The sequence below is a fragment of the Cyclopterus lumpus genome, chromosome 23, assembly GCF_009769545.1.
Source record: "Cyclopterus lumpus isolate fCycLum1 chromosome 23, fCycLum1.pri, whole genome shotgun sequence".
NCBI lineage: Eukaryota > Metazoa > Chordata > Actinopteri > Perciformes > Cyclopteridae > Cyclopterus > Cyclopterus lumpus.
This window is the reverse complement of record NC_046988.1, coordinates 15,277,909-15,302,908: the sequence shown is the minus strand read 5'-3', so window position 1 is coordinate 15,302,908 and position 25,000 is coordinate 15,277,909. Positions and strand designations below refer to the sequence as shown.

The following is a 25,000-nucleotide window of genomic DNA, read 5'->3' as shown; positions in this document are numbered from 1 at the left end:
AAAATGCAAATAAAGTTAAAATGCATGTAAATGCATTCAGAACACGTTGCGACCGGGGGGGGGGGGGGGATTTTTTCGGCCCCCGAAAACGACATCTTGACATTCCGACATTTTAACGTCTCGTCGTTTTTTTTTTTTAAGAAAATGGGGGAGTCACGGAAGAAAAACAGAAAATGAAAGGGAGTGTTCGGTCGCTGAATCCTTGATTGTCATTTACTCCAGAGGTGAACGGTTTAGGTAGAGTCCAGCCCACATGACGGAGTCATCCCAGGCCATCTGCACCCTGGAGTACCACTGAAAGCGTCAACTTATTTTTCTTATATATATATATATATATATATATATATATATATATATATATATATATATATATGTGTGTGTTTGAGTTCATTACATTACATTACATGTCATTTAGCTGATGCTTTTATCCAAAGCGACTTACAATAAGTGCATTAAACCATGAGTCCAAACCTAGAACAACAAGAATCAATAAAGTTAAACACCAATGAGGAGCCAGCACAGCAAACAGTCGTGATTTTGTTTAGCTCGAAGTGAAGGAGCTACAAGCCGATTGGCAGAAGCCGAGCGAAGTGAACGAGCTGGGGTGTGAGGTTAGACCATGTCCTGGATGTGAGGTTAGACCATGTCCTGGATGTGAGGTTAGACCATGTCCTGGGTGTGAGGTTAGACCATGTCCTGGATGTGAGGTTAGACCATGTCCTGGGTGTGAGGTTAGACCATGTCCTGGATGTGAGGTTAGACCATGTCCTGGATGTGAGGTTAGACCATGTCCTGGATGTGAGGTTAGACCATGTCCTGGATGTGAGGTTAGACCATGTCCTGGATGTGAGGTTAGACCATGTCCTGGATGTAGACCGGACCCGATCTGTTTGCAGCACGGTACGCAAGTACCAATGTTTTGAAGCGGATGCTGCAGCCACCGGTAACCAGTGAAGGTCGCGGAGGATTGTGGGTACATTTCGGGAGGTTGAAGACCAGTCGAGCAGCTGCATTCTGGATGAGCTGTAGAGGTCGAATGGCATTAGCAGGTAGACCTGAAGGAGGGAGTTGCAATAGTCCAGCCGTGAGATGACCAGAGCCTGGACCAGAACCTGGACCAGGTCCTGGACCAGAGCCTGGACCAGAACCTGTGCCGCCTTCTGAGTGAGAAGAGGTCGTATTCTCCTGATGTTGTACAGCATGTACCTACAGGAGCGTGTTGTTGCGGTAATGTTGGCAGTCAGGGAGAGTTGACTGTCAGGTCACACCGAGGTTCCTGGTAGTCGGAGTCGGAGCCAACACTAAGTTGTTGAAGTTAATAGTCAGGTCGTGGGTGGAAGAGCCTTTTCCTGGAAGGAGGAGAAGTTCAGTCTTGTCCGGGTTAATTTTCAGGTGGTGAGCGGACATCCACTGAGAGATGTCAGTCAGACATCCACTGAGAGATGTCGGTCAGACAGGCAGAGATTCGTGCTGCTACCTGTGTTTCAGATTGGGGAAACGAGAGGATCAGTTGGGTGTCGTCAGCATAGCTGTGGTAGGTGAAGCCATGCGAGAGAATGACAGAGAGAGAGAGTTGGTGTACAGAGAGAAGAGAAGAGGACCAAGGACTGAGCCCTGAGGGACCCCAGTAGTCAGAGGACAAGGCTCTTGCCAGACGTTTATATTTCTTTCTGTATGACTGTGGATACAATTTGTCACCACCAAACTCCTCTGGTTGTATAGAAGTCTGTGCTTCATGTGTTACAGCTGCATTCTCTCTCCTGACCACCAGGGGGCGACTCATCTGGTTGTATAGAAGCCTATGCTTCATGTGTTAAAGCTGCATTCTCTCTCCTGACCACCAGGGGGCGACTCCTCTGGTTGTATAGAAGCCTATGCTTCATGTGTTAAAGCTGCATTCTCTCTCCTGACCACCAGGGGGCGACTCCTCTGGTTGTATAGAAGTCTATGCTTCATGTGTTAAAGCTGCATTCTCTCTCCTGACCACCAGGGGGCGACTCCTCTGGTTGTATAGAAGTCTATGCTTCATGTGTTAAAGCTGCATTCTCTCTCCTGACCACCAGGGGGCGACTCCTCTGGTTGTATAGAAGTCTATATAAATGACTCTACTTCTCTTGATCTATTCCCTCAGTAAACATTGTAAACATTAGTTTTTGGTCTCAATCTCTAGTTTCAAGTCTTCTTCAATACAGCGTGATGTTCATTTAGTAAATTATGGTCTGTTTAATAGTGTTTGACTCCTGGAACACTGACGGTGTTTGTGTGCAGCGTTTAATATATTTCGTTCTTCTCTTCTGTCTCTGCAGATGCACCACCCTATTCAGATGAAACCTGCAGACAGCGAGAAATCTAACGGTGAGTTTCCACACACACACACACACACACACACACACACACACACACACACACACACAGACGCATCAATATCACACACAGATGCATCAATAGCCGTTCTGAATTTGCTCGCCGCTCGACTGGCAGGCGGGACGAGTGGCGGGGGGGAGGAGGGCGGGACAAATTGAGAAACAGAAGGGGAGATGGACGGGAGGGGGGGGGGGGTCATATATACATTTATATAAATACATTCTTATATGTGTGATGAATTATTGAGGTGCTTCAGAAGGAGGTCGGAGAAAGTTGAATCGTTTTGGCCTCGTGGTGAACCCGGCCCTCTTTTCCCCCCGCGGCCGCTCGCTCATACAAACCCGCTGTACACACACACACACACACACACGCACACACACACACACACACACTCATTGGTTTTTAATACATAAATCTCACACTTGCACTGTCACACACTCCTCGGTCCTCAGTTCAGCTCATTTCCTACAACCTCTTCCTGCCCGTTGCTTCCCATTCTGACGAGGAAGCTGTTGGGCTGGAAGTGTGTGAGGAGGAAGACGGCGTCCTTAAAGGGACAGTTCACCACAAAATTACAAATATATCATTTTATGCCTCCCCCGCTAGCCGAGAGTTTGTACGTCTTAGTTTTTTTTAAACATGTATTTTACATACAAAGAAAATCAGTTAATACAGGTGACGAAGAGAAGATCTTTTTATTTCTATTTCACCGTTTTCTTTAAGGACACTTTTCCAAGGTCTGCATTCTGCAAATGGAGAGGCAAAAAACAACCGATTTGGTTCATAATTTCATGTTCAGGTTGGATTCGCCCCAAAATATGTAAAAATAAAACACATGATGTCATCGTTCCTGCCGAGTGCAGAGTGCATGTTTCTAGCGTGGTGACAATGAAGTCTTAAACGCAGCTGTCAGATGTTATGGAGATTAATTGATTTTTTTTGATTGACCAAAAAAGGTCATAAACTACAGCAAACTCCTGCTTTGAATCCTCACAGCTGACAAAACATATTTCTCATTTAAAATCATTCCGGATGAAGGAGCGCCATGAATCTCTGCAGCGGAGCAGATATCTGAACATTTTGGGCAAATTAACTAAAACTGAAATCATCTGCATGGCTAAGTGAGACATTATTATTTAAATATCTTTTTTTGGGGGGCAATTTGGTTGCAACTGACCCTTTAAAGCTGAGTAATTGAGCAGAATATGGAAAAACAGATAAAAACCGTGATTGGATGAAATGACATAAAAATCCAGTCGCAGGTTGTTTTTAAAGGTGTTGTTGTGTATATATATTTATATGCATAACAAGAAAAACTAAAAGCAGCAGCCATAACTTTCCATGAGAGGAGACACACAGACCTCATATCACTGTCCAATACAATAAAACGGCGGCATCCTGATAAAAGCCATCATCCGCTCCGCTGAAATATGGCGAGGAACGACTTCACGAGACATAACCGTCGGGGTAACGACGGGGGAACTTAATAAAGCAGCCGCCACTCAAAGCCGGAACGGGGGAAATATAGAGCAGACCGTACGTAACGCATCCATCCGCTTTACGGTAACGACCTTTAATAAACCCGCCGCCGTGCCACACGCTCACAGGTTTTATCAGTTTAGTCGGCGGAGGAGACGGAAGGAGAGGAAGGAGAGACGGACACGTGCTCATTGTAATGGGCACATTGTAACGGGCACATTGTAATGGGCACATTGTAACGGGCACATTGTAACGGGCACATTGTAATGGGCACATTGTAACGGGCACATTGTAATGGGCACATTGTAACGGGCACATTGTAACGGACACATTGGACACATTGTAACGGACACATTGTAACGGACACATTGGACACATTGTAACGAACACATTGTAACGAACACATTGTAACGGACACTTTATAACGGACACAATGTAACGGACACAATGTAACGGACACAATGTAACGGACACAATGTAACGGACACAATGTAACGGACACAATGTAACGGACACATTGTAACGGACACATCGTAACGGACACATCGTAACGGACACATCGTAACGGACACATCGTAACGGGCACATCGTTACGGGCACATCGTAACGGACACATTGTAACGGACACATTGGACACATTGTAACGGACACATTGGACACATTGTAACGGACACATTGTAACGGACACATTGTAACAGACACATTGTAACAGACACATTGTAACAGACACATTGGACACATTGTAACAGACACATTGTAACAGACACATTGTAACAGACACATTGGACACATTGTAACGGACACAATGTAACATGCACATTGTAACAGACACATTGGGCACATTGTAACGGACACATTGTAACGGACACATTGTAACGGACACATTGTAACGGACACATTGTAACGGACACATTGTAACGGACACATTGTAACAAACACATTGTAACAAACACATTGTAACGGACACATTGTAACGGACACATTGTAACGGACACATTGTAACGGACACATTGTAACGGACACATTGTAACGGACACATTGTAACGGACACATCGTAACGGATACATCGTAACGGACACATCGTATAGGACACAATGTAACGGACACAATGTAACGGACACAATGTAACGGACACAATGTAACGGACACAATGTAACGGACACAATGTAACGGACACATCGTAACGGACACATCGTAACGGACACATCGTAACGGACACATCGTAACGGACACATCGTAACGGACACATCGTAACGGACACATCGCAACGGACACATCGCAACGGACACATCGCAACGGGCACATCGCAACGGGCACATCGCAACGGACACATCGTAACGGACACATCGTAACGGACACATCGTAACGGACACATCGTAACGGACACATCGTAACGGACACATCGCAACGGGCACATCGTAACGGGCACATCGTAACGGGCACATCGCAACGGGCACATCGCAACGGGCACATCGCAACGGGCACATCGTAACGGGCACATCGTAACGGACACATCGTAACGGACACATTGTAACGGACACATCGTAACGGACACATCGCAACGGACACATCGCAACGGGCACATCGTAACGGGCACATCGCAACGGGCACATCGCAACGGGCACATCGTAACGGGCACATCGTAACGGACACATTGTAACGGACACATTGTAACGGACACATCGTAACGGACACATCGTAACGGACACATCGTAACGGACACATCGTAACGGACACATCGTAACGGACACATCGTAAGGGACACATTTTGTGCGGTTTGGTTTTACTTTATTAAATAAATTTAAAAAATATTCGCCACACTTTTTTCTCGCCGTGTCGAACTCAGCAGGAAGACAGTCCTGCTCTACATTTTATCCCAGAATGCAAAGCTGACTCCAGAGCCGGCTCCAGAGTCCCCCCCCACCGACCACCCCAGAAACAGTCAATTGTAACAATATCTCCTCTCAGTCTTTTCTATCGACACAGAGTAAATTAATTACATTGCTGTTAGACTCGTGGTAATCTTCCTCCGGAGTGATGCGTGCAAACACACACACACACAAACACACACTGTGTACAAAGGAGTTAAAGCTTTTTGAAACAACACTTATCTTGGCAGCGTATCCCGACGGTTTGTCTTTTAAACACACAAACAATTCAAACAGCAAAATAAACAAGTGCGCTATTGATTTCCCAGAGTGCAACAGACCGCTTATCTCTTTCGCCTCGCGGTAAGAGCTGACAGTTTCCTCATTAAAAATGAATTGGATTAGCATTACATTGAATTGGGTGGGAACGCGTCGACACACACGCACACACACACGCACACACACACACACACACACACACAGACGTGTTGTTTCTACGCGATTCGCACTTAACCCCCGAAACCCAAGTTCCTCCTCCGCGCACACACCTGCAGCCGGGTCACATTCCTGGAGATTGCACCGGAGAGGGAGGGATTGTGTCAGCGGCAGGAGGAGGAATCAACGAGGGAGGAGGGAGGAAGAGGAGGAAGAGGAGGAGAGGAGGAGAGGAGGGGGTGGGAGGAAGAGGGCGAGAGGAGACAAGCTGGAGAGACTCAGCGAGCCGTCTGTGTTGAAGTGATAACGAGACATTGATCAGAGCCTCGCAGATGGCATGATGAAATACATGAACTCTGTCTGTCTTCATCTCTCTCTCCTCCTCTCCTCCTCCTCTCCGTCTCTGTTTCTTTTGATTGCTGTTTTGTTTCGGTCTCATTCCATTTTTCTCTTGAGTCTTTGTGTCGAACACGTTGCTGTTTCTTTTCTCTTCGTTCTTCCTTTTCTGCTCTTCCCCGTCTCTTTGGTGTTGCAGTGAAGACACAAACAAGTGCACGGAATAGTTCGCTGTCTGTGGGAAATGTCTGCTTTCTCTCTGGGAGTTGTAGAAAGAGTGATACGGTGAATAGTGTTAGCCTAGCTTAGCACAAAGACTGGAAACAAAGGGAAACAGCTAGCCTAGCTCTGTGCAATAGATACACGTTGGATCTTCATCGTTTTCATCAGAACACGACGCGTTTTAGTTTGAGCCTTTGCATTGAACATATTGCATAAAAGAAAACAAGAAAAGTGCAACAGACGAGGTCATTCATGCCTTTTGACGATGTAGTTGTCATTAAAATGTGTTTCTCAAAAATGAAAAAAACGGGTCAGGTGGTATGCAAGATACGCCACACACACACACACACACACACACAATAAATGTGTATATTAAGTGTATATTCCTCCTCCTCCACTCTGCAGCGGTGGAAGACAGGAAGCTGTTCATCGGCATGGTGTCGAAGAAGTGCAACGAGAACGACATCCGGGTCATGTTCTCCGCGTTCGGACAGATCGAGGAGTGCCGGATCCTCCGGGGGCCGGACGGACTGAGCAGAGGTGTGTGTCACTCCGACTCACGTCCATCCACACGTAATGCTGCTCCATGACGTTTATTACTGAGCAGGGCCGGCCTCCAGCGGCCGCTCCTGCTCGCCGTGTCGACTCGTGCTGCGACTCAGACTCAAAGTCCTGCAGGAAGCCGTTTGCTTTACGGCTGGTTGAAGCCAATGATCATTTAAAAAAAAAAAAAAGCTCAGGCTTTTTTGTAGTGATGCATCTAAAAAAAATGTAACTTTTTTCCTTATTTAGCCATTTATTCCGTATTTGTTTGCTGCATGATAACGAGCTTGTTTTTCCCCGAGCCCGTCAACGTCACCAGAAGACGTTTTTTACAGTAAACTTTTTTTTTGGGTGATTAGCGTCTACCTGCAGCCGGAAAACATGTATGAAAAATGCAAAAATAAAAACAATTTGGGAGACATTCGGGACTTCGGGACACGCTTCCTTCCTTTTAAAGAAAGGATTCATTCCTTCAGGCTTTCAACCAGCCGCTACTCGGAGAAAAGAAAATCCCCCAGATTTCCTTCAAGGCTTTGAGAGAGTCACGTTAAAAGGGAATAAACAAATAAAATTCGCCACCTTTCCGATGCGGCCGACGACGAGATCGTCGGCGACGGCGAACGAAGTTTTGGATCAGAAAGCGAGCGGCTGCAAAAAAAGATCAGCAGTTGTTTTTTTAAAATCGCTTCGATTCGATCGACTTCCTTCGCCGGCGACGCCGATTCGACAAATAAAAAGAAAGGTGGCGAGTTTTGCCCTTTTTTTTGAGATGTGAAATACAAAATGAACTGCAGCGACATCTTGAGGCTCGTTGTGTGAATGCATGCCTCTCCTTTTTCGCTCTATATATCTCTTTTCGCCTCTCTCTCTCTCTCTTTTTTTTTTGCTCTCTCAGCCCCTCCCCCCTCCCTCCCCACTCCTCCTCCGACCTCCCGACCTCCATTCACATCCTTCACCTGCCCTGCTGTTCCAGTTTAGCCTCCCTATAAGCCGGCCCCGAGCCCTCTGATGCTCCCACACTGAGGCCGAGGGCTTTTTTTTCTTTTTTACACCGGCAGTTCAATTCCGGAGCCCGGTTCGCTGCTCGTTGCACCGACGGCGTGCGGCGGCGGCCACTTTGTTATATTTTATACTTTAAAGAAGAATTGAGCCTCTCCTCAAATGCTGTCATTCTTCAGTTCAGACAGGAAGTAAATGCACTAAATATAAAGATGTTACCTTACCGCGAGGAACCCGTTACTTCATTTAACAAAAGACGTCTTTCCTCTCCTCAACTGGAGGGTTTGAGTTGTTTGGGGAGCGGCGTCACGTCCTCTAGACAAAGTGTTTCGTGCCTATTTTTACAAGCTGTCAATCAAACAAACTACCGGCTGCTTTTTTTTTTTTTTTTTTTAAATAACCTCTCTGATGAAAAGAAGTGGATCGAAAGATCTCACGAGTACCTCCGACCGTCTGGTCTATCCATCCAATCCATCCGATCTATAAATAGCTCTTGAAGTAGACCATCACACCCTCAATCGTTTCTTCCCCCTCCCTTTCTCCCCTTTGTGGTTTCAATGTAGTCAAAACCCTCCGTCCTCCTCCTCCTCCTCCTCCTCCTCCTCCTCCTGTCACTCAAGCTGTCACTGTCAACGTCACGAAGGTTTCGTGTGAATCTGTCGGTCACGTATATATCTTTATTTTATTAATTTTTTTTCCTGTGGTTTTGTCGGACGTTGTGGATGTTTTATTTTTCACTTGTTTTTCTCAACGTGTCTTCTCTTCTTTTTTTCTCCTCAAGGTTGTCTCTATGTAGAACCGATCTTTGCCTGAAACTAAAACTCCCATGGTCCTTTGCTTCTTCACTACAGCAACACACACACACACACACACACACACACACACACACACACACACTCCACCTCTATCTATTCACCCTCGCTGTCCTAGAATGCTCTCTTGCATCAATTTGTCCTCTTCCCTCCTCCAGACATCGGCCTCCTCCCACTCCCATCCCCCGTTTCCTTCTCCCATCCCATTTTTTTTTCACCTCCTTCTCTTTTGTCCTCATGAATATTTCAGATCGGGACGTTTTTTTTTTCTTTCTTTTCTGTTTCGAGCCGATTCAAACCACAGAGAGAGAGAGAGAGAGAGAGAGAGAGAGAGAGAGAGAGAGGGGGGAACGCCGGTAGTCCGGCTCCGTTTCCGTGGGGGGAAGTAAATAGAGGAACTTAACCGGGTTGGAAAAAGAAAAGAGGTCTTTCAGGATTCCTTCTGCGCCCGCAGGATCCCAGAAGGCCCCTCGGTCCCACCTAGCCGAGCTCCCCGTATCAATCAGGAAGAGAGCGCCGCCGAATCCACTATTAATAAAATATGGATCACGCCACCGGTGGATGGCCGGGCCTTGGGAGCTACCCTACTTTCATTTAAAAAGGACTGCTCTGTTCTCCGCCGCCGACGGGGATGCGGCCCGCCGGGTATTTTTAGCGCTAGCTAAAGTTAAGAGCTCCGACGTTAACGAATACATGTTCGGGGGCGCCGAGGAAAGAAACCAGGGGTAAAGATTTACAAAAATGGAGACTTTTTCCTATTGATGACGTTGTTGCTGACCAGTCAGGACCTTTGAGGACCAGTCTGGTAAACCCACATGGAAGCCCCCCCCCCCCAGAACTGGCAACCTGCTGGAAACCAAGCGGTTAAATGACAGATTGTTGGCGGTCTAAAATAGACACTGAATCAGTTCAGCAATGGCCCCCTTTCTTTTCCCCCCGACCGTCTTCAGTCATGTTTACTGGGTCAGTGCTTCAGTCTCTTCTCATTACACCCTTTAGGTCAGCGAGTTCGGGTTCATACGAAAGTCGAGTAAATTAATCTACTTCCAGTCGAGCAACGAGATACAAAAACATCGGAAGGCGGTAACGAGATCCAAAAGCAGGTCGACGCTGAGCGGAAGGAAGATCGTCGGGAGGTTGAGTCGAGTCCAAGTGGGTTCTAGAGTTTTTAAAAAGCAGGCAATCAAAATGAAACCAAATGAGAATTTTTTTCCGATTCTATTGCCTCTCTGATAAAAAAAAGATCGAAAAATAACCGTTAGCAAAGCAGCTCAAGGGGGGATTTTTTTTTCCAACTCTTATTTGAAGGGCTAGAAACCAACAATGAATCACGATGTTATTGAAGGACATGTAAAACAACATGGAGGACCACAGTAAACTACTCAGGATTAGATAAAGATGGTGGAAATCGAACCGAATTGAACCTTAGACTGTAGATAAGAAGTGGGCGGAGTCACCGTGATGTTTTTTTTGGAACCAGACGTGACGCCAGAGGTTTGAGTTAAAAACACACTGAACGAGTTGAACCTTTAAGATTAAAACATGGTAGTGACCTGTCAATCACCTTGTAGCCCCGCCCCTAAAGCATACCCTACTGTTTGACTCTAAATTACCATAATTGAAGAAGACTTGAAACTAGAGATTGAGACCAAAAACTCATGTTTACAATGTTTACTGAGGGAATACATCAAGAGAAGTAGAGTCATTTATAAAGACTTCTATACAACCAGAGGAGTCACCCCCTGGTGGTCAGGAGAGAGAATGCAGCTTTAACACATGAAGCATAGACTTCTATACAACCAGAGGAGTCGCCCCCTGGTGCTCAGTAGAGAGAATGCAGCTTTAACACATGAAGGATAGACTTCTATACAACCAGAGGAGTCGCCCCCTGGTGGTCAGGAGAGAGAATGCAGCTTTAACACATGAAGCTTAGACTTCTATACAACCAGAGGAGTCGCCCCCTGGTGGTCAGTAGAGAGAATGCAGCTTTAACACATGAAGCATAGACTTCTATACAACCAGAGGAGTCGCCCCCTGGTGGTCAGGAGAGAGAATGCAGCTTTAACACATGAAGCATAGACTTCTATACAACCAGAGGAGTCGCCCCCTGGTGGTCAGGAGAGAGAATGCAGCTTTAACACATGAAGCATAGACTTCTATACAACCAGAGTCACCCCCTGGTGGTCAGGAGAGAGAATGCAGCTTTAACACATGAAGCACAGACTTCTATACAACCAGAGGAGTCGCCCCCTGGTGGTCAGGAGAGAGAATGCAGCTTTAACACACTTCAGACAGAGAGCCCACCTGTCTTGCATCTGGCACATTAAACTCAGTTGAATGTGCACATTGAGGTTATCGGAAAGACGGTTAGCTACATGATCCTTATCATTATTATTATTATTATTATTTACTCGGCGACGCTCGATCTCTGTCCAGTGAAATCTGTGTCGCGGATGTAACCGACCATCCGTCACTCTCATCCTCGTTCTATCACAGCGGCTTCTGATAGAGGTGGAAGAGGCCAACGATCGCATCTATTTCATCCACACATCTGTCTGTCCTCTCTCCCTCTCTCTCTCTCTCTCTCTCTCTGGCATTATCTTTCCATCTTTCCTCCTCTCTCTTTTTACTCCCTGTCCTCCCATCCACACACCCATGGAGAGTCTATCTGATGACCCAGGCTTCCCTATTTCACCTATTGCCAAACCACGAGTCAGCCAGCCGTACCTGTGTGTGTGTGTGCGTGTGTGTGTGTGTGTGTGTGTCTGTGTGTGTGTGTGTGTGTGTGTGTGTGTCTGTGTGTGTGTGTGATCTGTTCAGGCCTGGCTGCGCTAACATGGCTTGGTGAGTTTGTTAGCATACTATTAGTCCGAGGGGTTGTTGAAACACTTCTCACATTATCTCCTCTAATCACTCCCTAACCAGCCAGACCCCCCCCCCCCCCCCCCACACACACACACACACACACACAGCCACCCAATAACAACCTCCCCCAGAAGAAAAAAAAGGGGTGTATGTGGTTGTCATGACACTGTGCTTGTTGTTTCCACGGCGATTAACAACACCGTTGTCCGCCTGTGGGCCGTTCTCTGTATCAATCTCTGTTTTTTTAATTTATTTTGTTATAACAACGACGTGTCCAACCCTTTTGTCTTGTTTTTGTTCTTTCTCGTCTTCCCACCTCCTCCTCCTCCTCCTCCTCCTCCTCTTCCTCCTCCCTTCCACTGTCCCTCCATCCCCCCCCCCCCCCCCCTGCTCCCTCCTTACAGGATGTGCGTTTGTCACGTTTTCCACCAGAGCTATGGCACAGAATGCAATCAAAGCCATGCACCAGTCTCAGACTATGGAGGTACTGTACTCTCTCTCTCTCTCCTCTCTTTCTGTCTCTTTCCCTTCCTTTTTGAAAGAAGGAAACACTCTGTTTATGTTTATGAAACTCACCGTCACGACACGTTGCCGGGACGATGCCGTCACCTTGATGTAAAGGCCTAAATTAAATTAAATTCACCCCTATAGCGCTGACTTTTGATGAAATGTTTTTCGGTCCAAAAAAAATCTCCCGACTAGAACCAACTCTTTGGCTCAAAAGTGCCCCCCCCCCACCCCCCCATCCCCCCACCACCACCAAAAAAAAAGCATGTCACCTTTGATCCCAACGGGCACGATGTGCAGGTGGCGTTGCCAGACCTCATCAGCCGCACGCCGACCCCCCGGCGGCGGCGTGATGGGGACCCGGCCGCTGCTCCTTTGTGTGTGTCCAACACGTTTTTTTGGGGGGGAGGGGGGAGGGTGAAGGCGCCTTTATCGACATTGTCTGGAGAGTGACAGGGCAGGATGCCAGGGCCGTGATTTGGGAGAGAATTACACGGTGTAAGACGAGTGTGACTCACACACACACACACACACACACACAAAGTGTTAATAACAGTGTTGAAGAGACGAGTGGCGTTCACCCCGCGGCCCCCCTCATTAGAGCTGATCATGATAATCACGCCCGCTATTGATGTGTCGTGACCCTGGAGAAAGAGAAGAAGAAGAAGAAGAAGAAGAAGAAGAAGCATGCTCCTCCCCCTCCGTCTGAAAGCGCGGGCGGTTTTTATGTTAGCGTTGTTAAGCGTTAGCATTAAAGCTAATGTAAGGTAAACGCCGCCCCATGTCCTCATCGTGAGAAGAAAGAAAGAAAAAAGAAGAAGAAGCATGCTCCTCCCCCTCCGTCTGAAAGCGCGTGTTGTTTTTATATTAGCGTTGTTAAGCGTTAGCATTAAAGCATATTTAAGGTAAACGCCGCCCCATGTCCTCATCGTGAGAAGAAAGAAAAGAAAGAAAGAAAAAGCCTTAAAGCACAACACGATATTATTGCGCCGGACAACCGTAAAATACCTTCATTTCCATTTGAAAAACACGCCGTCGAGCCCCCGGGCGCACGCACACAAACAGCCGTTTGTTAATGTTCCCTCGTGTTTATTTTTGTGTTTCTTTTTTTTTTTTTTTTTTGCAATTTAAAAGTAATTACTGGGCACGGGAATGAGGTTCTGGTTAAATAGAGTTCGCTTATTGTCTCGGTGGCTCTGTGGCGCCATTGTTTGCACACGTGTCGGGGAGGAGGAGGTGTGTGTGTGTGTGTGTGTGTGTGTGTGTGGCGCTGTCATATCCATTCTCATTATGCCGTGACATTCAGGTACACGGGGTTTGAGCGCACGCTCGCTGAATGTCAGTTTCTAATGAAAGTGCACGAGCGGAGAGACGCGCGGTGAAGCCAACGCTTTTGCGTGATTTTTTTTTTAATGCGTAACACTTCGTACACGACTCTTGAATTTTTATTTTTGTACTTTTACGTGCACAAAGACTTGCCGTGCACGCTCCTGCAGCAGACGGGGGGGGGGGGGGTCTCCTGCGTTTGCTTTTAGGAGCTGTGAATCACTCTGGGTTTTGACATTCGGAGGCTCCGTGAGTGGTGGAGAGAGAGAGAAAGAGAGAGAGAGAGAGAGAGAGAGAGAGATGTTCAAGGTAAACGGACCGGAGCTTCTAAGTGGAGTCTGTGATGCGTAATGCTCCGCGTCTTCACGCTTGTCTCCGAGAGTCGGCCTCGGGGAGCGCCATCCGAGTCCATCACGAGTCTGGAACTTCTGAAGTTTGACTTGTTTTAGGAAGGGGGGGGTGGGGGGGGGGGTCAAACGAGGTCAAACCTTCAGCCTGTAGCAGCTGACGAGGTAATTACATATAGTTACACATTACACCGCTGTCATACACGTCCGGATGTCAGAGGTGCAGACTTCACGGGTGCGCGCCGTAAAGATAAATGTATGTATGCATATTTCTTTTATTTGATTTTGTTTTTTTAAAGATTTTGTCAAAATGTGTAAGAAACGAGACAAAAAATAAGAGTGATTTTCACCCCCCCGAGGAAACCGTCTCCCGCGGGACTCGGAGCTCTTTTATTGATTTATTTTTCCTTCAGATGTGAAAGTCTTTCAACATTGAGCTAACGGCATGTTTATTTCTAAAATATCTGAACCCAGAGGCCATTTAACACAGGACCTACTTTATTTCCTTTTTTTATGACCACAAGGTTGTGTTCTATTAATAAATCCAGTGTATTATTATTATGATGATGATGATGATGATGATGATAACGATCCACAATAGACTCATCATGCTGTTCGTTTGTGTGCAAACGGGACCAATCGTAAACAAATCAGATGTTTTTTTGCAGACTTTAGTTTCACACAACATGAGGTGTAATTCCACCCAGCGGCGATTTTTATTTCTATTTATTTTTACCACGGCAACAAATACCTCCATGCTCAAAAACTCTGAAAACTGACTCCTTCAGAGAAGACGCTTTAATAGTTCATTTTTTAAGAAAGTCTCGATATGCTTTTCAGAAACTTACTTTAAGCCGCTCAAAAGGTCCTTTTTTAAGTGTGAGAGATTTGTCTTTCCATCTTTCTTATTAAAGTTATAATCCTACACTTTGTGGTTTTAACGGTAAGTTCAGTTTAATCATATTCAGTGTAACAATACTCTGTTAAAGTCCTGCAATTAGGTATTAGCATCAAATTATATTTAAAGGACCAAAAATAGAAGCACTCATCCTGCAGAAAAGCCCGTTTATAACAATGGATTATGGTAATTTACACATTAATATGTGCACCTGTTAATGATGTAACTTTACTACTAGTTAACTTTATCTATTATAATAATACGTTATAATTAGTTAGTTGCTTGCTGTTGAATAGCCTCTGAAATGTAGTGAAGTAGAAGCATAAAGAAGCAGGAAATGGAAACACTGTAGATAAAATAAAGTACCTCAAAATTGTACATTCAACCACTGGTTTCAATAAAGTAGTCAGTCAATAATTTACCTTTTATTAACTAAACTATACTATAAAATCACTGAAAAAAAGTGTTTCATTCACAATAAATGAAAAGCATCCCTTGTTTTGTCAGTCGCATGCTTTTATTGTGAAGCAGCCTCAATCCCAATCCCCCAACATGCATCTGTGTCACTGCACAGCTACGATCCCCCAACATGCATCTGTGTCACTGCACAGACACGATCCCCCAACATGCATCTGTGTCGCTGCACAGACACGATCCCCCAACATGCATCTGTGTCACTGCACAGCTACGATCCCCCAACATGCATCTGTGTCACTGCACAGACACGATCCCCCAACATGCATCTGTGTCACTGCACAGCTACGATCCCCCAACATGCATCTGTGTCACTGCACAGACACAATCCCCCAACATGCATCTGTGTCGCTGCACAGCTCCGATCCCCCAACATGCATCTGTGTTGCTGCACAGCTCCGATCCCCCAACATGCATCTGTGTCGATGCACAGCTACGATCCCCCAACATGCATCTGTGTCGATGCACAGCTACGATCCCCCAACATGCATCTGTGTCACTGCACAGCTACGATCCCCCAACATGCATCTGTGTGTCGCTGCACAGTCACAATCCCCCATCATGCATCTGTGTGTCGCTGCACAGACACGATCCCCCAACATGCATCTGTGTGTCGCTGCACAGACACGATCCCCCAACATGCATCTGTGTGTCGCTGCACAGACACGATCCCCCAACATGCATCTGTGTGTCGCTGCACAGACACGATCCCCCATCATGCATCTGTGTGTCGCTGCACAGACACGATCCCCCAACATGCATCTGTGTGTCGCTGCACAGACACGATCCCCCATCATGCATCTGTGTGTCGCTGCACAGACACGATCCCCCAACATGCATCTGTGTCACTGCACAGACACGATCCCCCAACATGCATCTGTGTCTCTGCACAGACACGATCCCCCAACATGCATCTGTGTCGCTGCACAGACACGATCCCCCAACATGCATCTGTGTGTCGCTGCACAGACACGATCCCCCATCATGCATCTGTGTGTCGCTGCACAGACACGATCCCCCAACATGCATCTGTGTGTCGCTGCACAGACACGATCCCCCAACATGCATCTGTGTGTCGCTGCACAGACACGATCCCCCATCATGCATCTGTGTGTCGCTGCACAGACACGATCCCCCAACATGCATCTGTGTGTCGCTGCACAGACACGATCCCCCATCATGCATCTGTGTGTCGCTGCACAGACACGATCCCCCAACATGCATCTGTGTCACTGCACAGACACGATCCCCCAACATGCATCTGTGTCACTGCACAGACACGATCCCCCAACATGCATCTGTGTCGCTGCACAGACACGATCCCCCAACATGCATCTGTGTGTCGCTGCACAGACACGATCCCCCATCATGCATCTGTGTGTCGCTGCACAGACACGATCCCCCAACATGCATCTGTGTGTCGCTGCACAGACACGATCCCCCAACATGCATCTGTGTGTCGCTGCACAGACACGATCCCCCAACATGCATCTGTGTGTCGCTGCACAGACACGATCCCCCAACATGCATCTGTGTGTCGCTGCACAGACACGATCCCCCATCATGCATCTGTGTGTCGCTGCACAGACACGATCCCCCAACATGCATCTGTGTGTCGCTGCACAGACACGATCCCCCATCATGCATCTGTGTGTCGCTGCACAGACACGATCCCCCAACATGCATCTGTGTCACTGCACAGACACGATCCCCCAACATGCATCTGTGTCACTGCACAGACACGATCCCCCAACATGCATCTGTGTCGCTGCACAGACACGATCCCCCAACATGCATCTGTGTGTCGCTGCACAGACACGATCCCCCATCATGCATCTGTGTGTCGCTGCACAGACACGATCCCCCAACATGCATCTGTGTGTCGCTGCACAGACACGATCCCCCAACATGCATCTGTGTGTCGCTGCACAGACACGATCCCCCATCATGCATCTGTGTGTCGCTGCACAGACACGATCCCCCAACATGCATCTGTGTGTCGCTGCACAGACACGATCCCCCATCATGCATCTGTGTGTCGCTGCACAGACACAATCCCCCATCATGCATCTGTCTCCCTTCCCCTCCTGCCGAGTTGGAGGATCGTGCCTCGAACTCAATGTTCCAATCAGAAGCGTTCTTCTGTCTTATTGTTCCTCCCGTGGCAGATTGCCTTTTGTTTCCGACGGATTTGCCCCCTAGTTAGGCTTTGATTGCGGCGCGTGAGTATCGGCGTGGCGTGATGGATTATGACTGCGCCGCTTTGTGTGTTTCGTTTCTCACGCTCTCACACACACACACACACTCTCACACACACTCTCACACTCACACTCTCACACACACTCTCACAGTCACACAGGAAACTTGACTTTAAAGCCACCGGGGCTTTCTTCTTTCCCCCCACAAGGGGCTCCGTTATCTGTGAGTCCAGAACGGTTTCACCAGTTCTCCAACTATTTCATCATCTCGTGTGAAGAGAGACTTGATGTGTGTGTGTGTGAGTGTGAGTGTGTGTGTGTGTGTCTGTGTGTGTGTTACCTTAATTAAAAGTAGATATTTTATACATGTCACATGTGTGTTGGTACTTTTGTGAGTTTCCTTTTTCCCCGACGTCATAAAAAACTTAATTTAACCGTTATATCTTTTATCATCGTGTACAGTATGAAGTGTTTGTGTGTTCCCTAATTATCTTTTGTCTCATCTTCTCTTCTTTTCCCCAAATGTTCTCTCTTTCACACACATCTTCTTTCTTTCTTTCTCCTCTCGTTTCCTCTTTTGTCCTTTTCCTCCATCTCCTCTCTTCTCATTTTGCTCTCCTCTCCTGTTTTTTATTTCATTCCTCTCTTTTCACTCCTGTATCCTTCTCCCTTCTTCTTTTAATTTCCCTGCTCTCCTCTCTCCTTTTCTCCCTCCTCTTTTTTTTATATTTTTCCTCTCCTCTCCTCCTCTTCATCTTCCTCCTCTCCTATTTCGTCTCTTATATCCTTATCTTTTTTCACATTTACTCCTCCTTTGTCTCTTCTCCTCAAAATTCCCTCCTCCCCTCTCTCCTTTTCTCCCTCATCTTTTTTTATTTTTCCTCTCTTCTCATCTTCATCTTCCTCCTCTCTTCATTTCCTCTCCTCTTTTGTCTCCTCTGCTCTTGTATCCTCTTCTTATTTACTCCTCAACTTCCCTCCTCCCCTCTCTCCATTTCTCCCTCCTCTTTTTTTATTTTTCCTCTCCTCTCTTCATGTCCTCTCCTCTTTTGTCTCCTCTGCTCTTGTATCCTCTTCTTATTTACTCCTCAACTTCCCTGCTCTCCTCTCTCCATTCTCTTATTTTATTTTTCCTCTCTTCTCATCTTCATCTTCCTCCTCTCTTCATTTCCTCTCCTCTTTTGTCTCCTCTGCTCTTGTATCCTCTTCTTATTTACTCCTCAACTTCCCTCCTCCCCTCTCTCCATTTCTCCCTCCTCTTTTTTTATTTTTCCTCTCCTCTCTTCATGTCCTCTCCTCTTTTGTCTCCTCTGCTCTTGTATCCTCTTCTTATTTACTCCTCAACTTCCCTCCTCTCCTCTCTCCATTCTCTTATTTTATTTTTCCTCTCCTCTCATCTTCATCTTCCTCCTCTCTTCATTTCCTCTCCTCTTTTGTCTCCTCTGCTCTTGTATCCTCTTCTTATTTACTCCTCAACTTCCCTGCTCTCCTCTCTCCATTCTCTTATTTTATTTTTCCTCTCTTCTCATCTTCATCTTCCTCCTCTCTTCATTTCCTCTCCTCTTTTGTCTCCTCTGCTCTTGTATCCTCTTCTTATTTACTCCTCAACTTCCCTCCTCCCCTCTCTCCATTTCTCCCTCCTCTTTTTTTAATTTTTCCTCTCCTCTCTTCATGTCCTCTCCTCTTTTGTCTCCTCTGCTCTTGTATCCTCTTCTTATTTACTCCTCAACTTCCCTGCTCTCCTCTCTCCATTCTCTTATTTTATTTTTCCTCTCCTCTCCTCGTTATCTTCCTCCTCGCTCCCATCTCCTTCTCTTCATCCCTCCCCCGTTTTGCCTCCTGTCTTTCTGTCTCCCCCCTCCTCCTCCCCCCCTCCTCCTCCCACACAGGGCTGCTCGTCTCCCATCGTGGTGAAGTTCGCCGACACGCAGAAGGACAAGGAGCAGCGGCGTCTGCAGCAGCAGCTGGCGCAGCAGATGCAGCAGCTCAACAGTGCGACCACCTGGGGCAGCCTGACGGGCCTGGGCGGCCTCACCCCGCAGTACCTGGCTGTAAGGAGAGCCGCCGCGTCGCCCACCACCATCACCTCCTCCTCCACCCCTTACTACAGCCCCATGGCCAACGCCGCCGCAGTCAGTGCCCCAATCGAAAAACCTTCCGACCTGAAAACTCCCTTAAACGCTGCTCCTCCTCCTCCTCCTCCTCCTCCCTTCCTCTCTTTCGTTCTCTTGCTCCTCTCTCCTGCATCCTCCTCTCGGGAATGTAGCCGGGCGAGGAAATGAGGCGCCTGAACAGGTTGATGCTGCTGGAAGTCGATAATATATATATATATATGTGTGTGTGTGTTCTGTACCTTGAAAAACAGAACAGAGGAAAAATGATAAACATTTTTATTAAATTTTCAATTCAAGGTACGCAGATATGTTTTTTATTATTAAATGTTCACTGGGGTTTTTTTTAACTCGAAAAACAATGGAACATATTTTCAGTATTTTCACCGCGATATCCGGTTGATTATCTTATGATTATGTGACTCCGAGCAGTAGTTTAAATTGTGGAAAGATTTTTTTTTTTTTTAGGATGTTAAATCAAAGCCGAAAAAAAAACGTCTGTTGTGAAACTCGTGTCTCTTCAGTGCAAAGAAAATTAATAAAATAAAAGCAAGAAAAATTGCCCAGTAATTTTACACAATTATGTTTCCCCCAAAAACATATACTTAGAAAAACAATTTAGTGGTATAATAAAGTTCTCTCGAGGACACAGGATTGCTTTTTCCGGAGGCTCCGTAGTCAGAACCAAGCCGGCACTTTATTACTCCTTTATTACTCCTTTATTACAACCTTGACAGGATCCACTCCTTCTGTTCTTACCTTTCACAATAAAAGCCCTCGACATATACACTCTAACTGTTTACCGGAGGAGAATTTCCCTCGGAGCGTTTCGCTGAAAGGAAACTCAATAAAAACGTCTCACAGCAGCTCAGACAGCCTGTCAGACGCTGCTCAGGGTCAACAGGGCCCATTGTTGGTAATCCACAATGAACATGTGTCTCCAAATGTATTAATTTAGAAATTTCCACACAGACTTTATTGGTTGATATCCTACCTCTCAAGCTAAATATATTATTTAAAACAATAATAATTAAGTTAACTGCACAATGTGTCACGAAGCTTAAAACTGGCTGTTTCTTTGTAACTTCCCTCAGACTTGTTGTGGGATTAAACAAATAATTGATCTGGCCGGGGGGGACAGTGCTGAACCCCTGAGAGTCCACTGATCCCCAATTTTGAGGAAACCCAGCAGCGGCTCGGCCGAGACGGCCCATCGGTTGATTCGAAAGTGATTTTAAAGTAGAGTTCAGAAACCTCATTCCCTCCCCGTGTCTCTGCAGCCATTTGCCTTTTTTTTCGGAAGCCTGGTTCTCTTTGGGGGAAAGTCTCGGCACTAACCCGTGACTCAACGCTCTCGGTGGCCAAGTTAAACAGCTCAGATTCTCCTTAAAACACACAATGCCGATAGTCTTTCGATTCTCAATTTGTTTGAATCTGAGAGCAATTAGCGCCTGTCTGTTGAAGGAGAAACCCGAGCTCAGGCAAACATCCCACCATTACTGGATATTGATTTATGTTTCGAGGGGTAAAAAAGTGTTCCCGGCTTTCTCTTCTTTTTTTCCTGCTCTTTCAACCCTCTTTTTTTTTTTCTCTCTCCACTCTTTTGAAAAGATAAAGCTCTATATTCTGAAGAAACAATAGAAACAAGATGTTCATTTGCTTGTTAATTCAACTCTTTGAAGGATGATTTTTCTCTGCTTTTTTTCTTTTGACAGCATCAGTATTTCACTTTAGTTTTTTTTTGGGTGGGGAAATCTAATTAGCCGGCTAGATTAGCGCTTTCATGCTCAACTTGTCTGGAAGAATTGCGTTAGAATGCAAACTGCTGAGAGGAGAGATGGAGCTACATTAGCGGCTCATTTGCTCATCGAGCGTAGCTGCAGCACCAGTTTAGCTTCTCTGTGCAGCACCAGTTTAGCTTCTCCCTGTAGCTGCAGCACCAGTTTAGCTTCTCCCTGTAGCTGCAGCACCAGTTTAGCTTCTCCCTGTAGCTGCAGCACCAGTTTAGCTTCTCTGTGTAGCACCAGTTTAGCTTCTCTGTGTAGTAGCAGTTTAGCTTCTCCTTTTAGTTTCTCCGTGTAGCTTCAGCACCAGTTTAGCTTCTCTGTGTAGCACCAGTTTAGCTTCTCTGTGTAGTAGCAGTTTAGCTTCTCCCTGTAACTGCAGCACCAGTTTAGCTTCTCCCTGTAGCTGCAGCACCAGTTTAGCTTCTCTGTGTAGCTGCAGCACCAGTTTAGCTTCTCCCTGTAGCTGCAGCACCAGTTTAGCTTCTCAGTTTAGCTTCTCTGTGTAGCTGCAGCACCAGTTTAGCTTCTCTGTGTAGCACCAGTTTAGCTTATCCCTGTAGCTGCAGCACCAGTTTAGCTTATCTGTGTAGCATCAGTTTAGCTTCTCTGTGTAGTAGCAGTTTAGCTTCTCCGTGTAGCTGCAGCACCAGTTTAGCTTCTCTGTGTAGCATCAGTTTAGCTTCTCTGTGTAGTAGCAGTTTAGCTTCTCCGTGTAGCTTCAGCACCAGTTTAGCTTCTCCGTGTAGCTTCAGCACCAGTTTAGCTTCTCCGTGTAGCATTGTGCATAAATGTGTCGCGCTCGCTGCATCCACAATGACTCACTCTGTTTCTCCCTCTTCTCCTCTCTCTGCCTCCTCTTCTCTTTCTCTCTCTCTCTCTCTCTCTTCTTTTATTCGTCATCAGTTGCTCCAGCAGGCGACCTCCTCCAGTAACCTGGGAGCCTTCAGCGGGATCCAGCAGATGGCCGGTGAGTCTCCCCCCCCCCCAAAAAAAACATCCGTTGATAAACCCTTCATTTTGTTTCTATTTATTTTTTTTATCCACGAAACCGACGACGTGCGTCAAACTCTCTTCTTTTTTTTTGTCGCTCCTTTCTCTTGTTATTTTTCTTTCTTTTTTTTTGGGGTTCGCAGACTTCTAAAAAGAACCAAAGAGCATAACAGATGAACTCGCGTGTGTCGAGACTTTAGGAGAGATCTTTTCGCACCCTCGAAAGACTCATCAACCGTTGCTTAAGACTTGAATCTTGATCTTTTAATGAGGCCAGACGAGAGCCGTGAACCTGGGAAATGGATGGAAATATAAAAATAATGCATTGGGAAAAAAAAAGAGGGGGAGAGTGGAGGAAAAAGAATGGTTAAGAGAGGCCGGGTGGCGCCATCTACTGCTGTGATCTGTCATCTCCATGTCTTCCCTCTGCGGTCGAGAACTTTTTGCAGCCTTGAAAACTCCCGATTTAAAGAAGGGAAACCGAGCTAATGGAATCTGAATACTCCCCGAGAAAGGAAAGGACGCAAGGGAGTAGGAAAGAAATGTAAAGTGGAGAGGGGACAGGCCAAATTCTCCCAAGTGAAGCCGCCGCTGCTGCAATGAAAAATGCATATTGTATTAACCCAGTTCTGTATTAATCTGAGCCCGCAGCGATTAAGCCTCCTATTAAATGTTGAACAAGATTAAAAAAAATATCTGTCTTTAAGAAATATAATTTATTTTTTTTAGGGGCTTAAAATTTTAGTTTTAATTTAAGACTTTCCGGGACCCGTGGATACTCGCTCTCGTCATCATCTCTGACTTCTTCCCTCTTTCCATTACTCTCTCTCTCTCTCTCTCTCCTCAATTTATTTTAAGCCTCTCTTCTTTCTTTCTTTTGCACCTCCCACCCTCTCCAATCACAGTTCCTTCATCTCACCTCTGCACCAGCCTTCCTCCTCACTCTTCTTCTTCTTAGCACCTGACTGTACGCTGTTTAGTCAGGTGACGACTCTATATATATATATATATGTATATATATATATATATATATATATATATATATATATATATATATATATATATATATATATATATATACTTATATATATCAAATGGGTTTTTTTGCTCACGGTTGAGGCTCAAACACACATTTCTTCACAAACACACTCTCGCCCGGATAAACAGGCTTTTGGGATGTCTTGGAAGCGAGGGGCGAGTAACGGCGTCTGGATCTGGATATCTGTCGGTCCTCCATCTGCGCCGAGAGAAAGAGAGAGAGAGAGAGAGAGAGAGAGAGCATTAATGATTGGCAGGAGATGTGACACAGCTGAATGACATCTGGTCCCAGTCTTTAACACGAGGAGCTGCAGAGCTGAGAGGCTTCAATTACACCAATGAGCATTCAATTAGACACAGCCAACGCCAGCCTGGTGCAGCCCTGGCGCTGCCATACAGGCCTCACACACACACACACACACACACACACACACACGTAGTCGCTGACACACTCACGCACCATCTGCACAGCCCGGATGCTCCGACTCTAGACTGTATTTGTCTCTTTCTTCGCCCCCTCTCTCGCTCTCCGTTCTCCTCTCGCCCAGATTTAGGTGTTTGTGACCCGACGGCTCCTGTTTCCTCCTCACGGCCGCCCAGAAAAAAGGGGGAGGAAGGAGGTAGAGAGAGAGAGAGAGAGAGAAAAGAAAGAAAGAAAAGGAGTTAATGAAACAATGGAAAGGAGGAGGGAAATGGAAAATGAAATTAGGAAACTGTAGGGGAGGAAAAGAATAAGAGGGTAAAGAAAAGAAAGGGTAAAAGAGAAGGAAAGGAGGAGGAGTAAAAGGCAACAAAAGAAAGCAGAAAATAGAAAAAGACGAAATAAAAGCAGTTCATATGTGGGAAAGTGTGAAGGAAGGAAAACAGATCGGGGAGGCAAAGAAGAGGAAATGGAAAAAGAGAAGGAAAAGGGGAAGAATAAGGCATGAAATGTGATTATAAAGGAAGGGAGGAAATAGAAATAAAAAAGGAAAGGAAAAGAAACAAAATGGTAAAAGAAAGAGAGACATGCGATAAGGAAGGGGAAGTGAAAGGCAGGAAGGAAAAAGGAAGTGAAGAAATAAAAGAAAATTGAAGGGCAGTGCTGGGAAAAGAAAGAGAGAAAGGAAATGCAGGAAGGAAGAGAAAAAGGAACGGGGGATGAAATAAAAAGGGCGTTCGCGTTTCACTTTATTTTCGAAAAAAATAAATGTTTTTTTGGGTAGTTTTTGGCTTCCATGAAGACTCGCGTGTTTTTCCAGACACTTCCTGCTGCAGGGCTGTTGTTGTTGTTTCTTGAATATCTTTATTCGACCAATCAGAGGTGTTGATGCCAGTGACTGAATCCAGCCGGCCCGCTGTGATTGGCTGCTGCGTTCGGTCTGGTTGTCTCTGTTTTCGCTGTCAAACAAGATGGATCTT

The 25,000-nt window shown here is 46.1% G+C and overlaps 1 protein-coding gene across 8 annotated transcripts in view; it reads left to right on the top strand.

Annotated features, from left to right (window-relative positions):
• The window catches only part of celf2 (cugbp, Elav-like family member 2), a 65,089-nt gene that overhangs the window by 19,610 nt on the left and 20,479 nt on the right, over positions 1–25,000 (top strand). For 2 of the 8 annotated variants that reach the window (XM_034526128.1, XM_034526133.1), the window contains exons 3-7: positions 2,307–2,355; positions 7,110–7,277; positions 12,328–12,407; positions 19,563–19,805; positions 22,475–22,538. In XM_034526128.1, coding sequence (XP_034382019.1) covers positions 2,307–2,355; positions 7,110–7,277; positions 12,328–12,407; positions 19,563–19,805; positions 22,475–22,538 — 604 coding nt within the window. The remainder of the gene's footprint in view (positions 1–2,306; positions 2,356–7,109; positions 7,278–12,327; positions 12,408–19,562; positions 19,806–22,474; positions 22,539–25,000) is intronic. The other 6 variants (XM_034526130.1, XM_034526135.1, XM_034526129.1 and 3 more) reach the window with 3 other exon arrangements.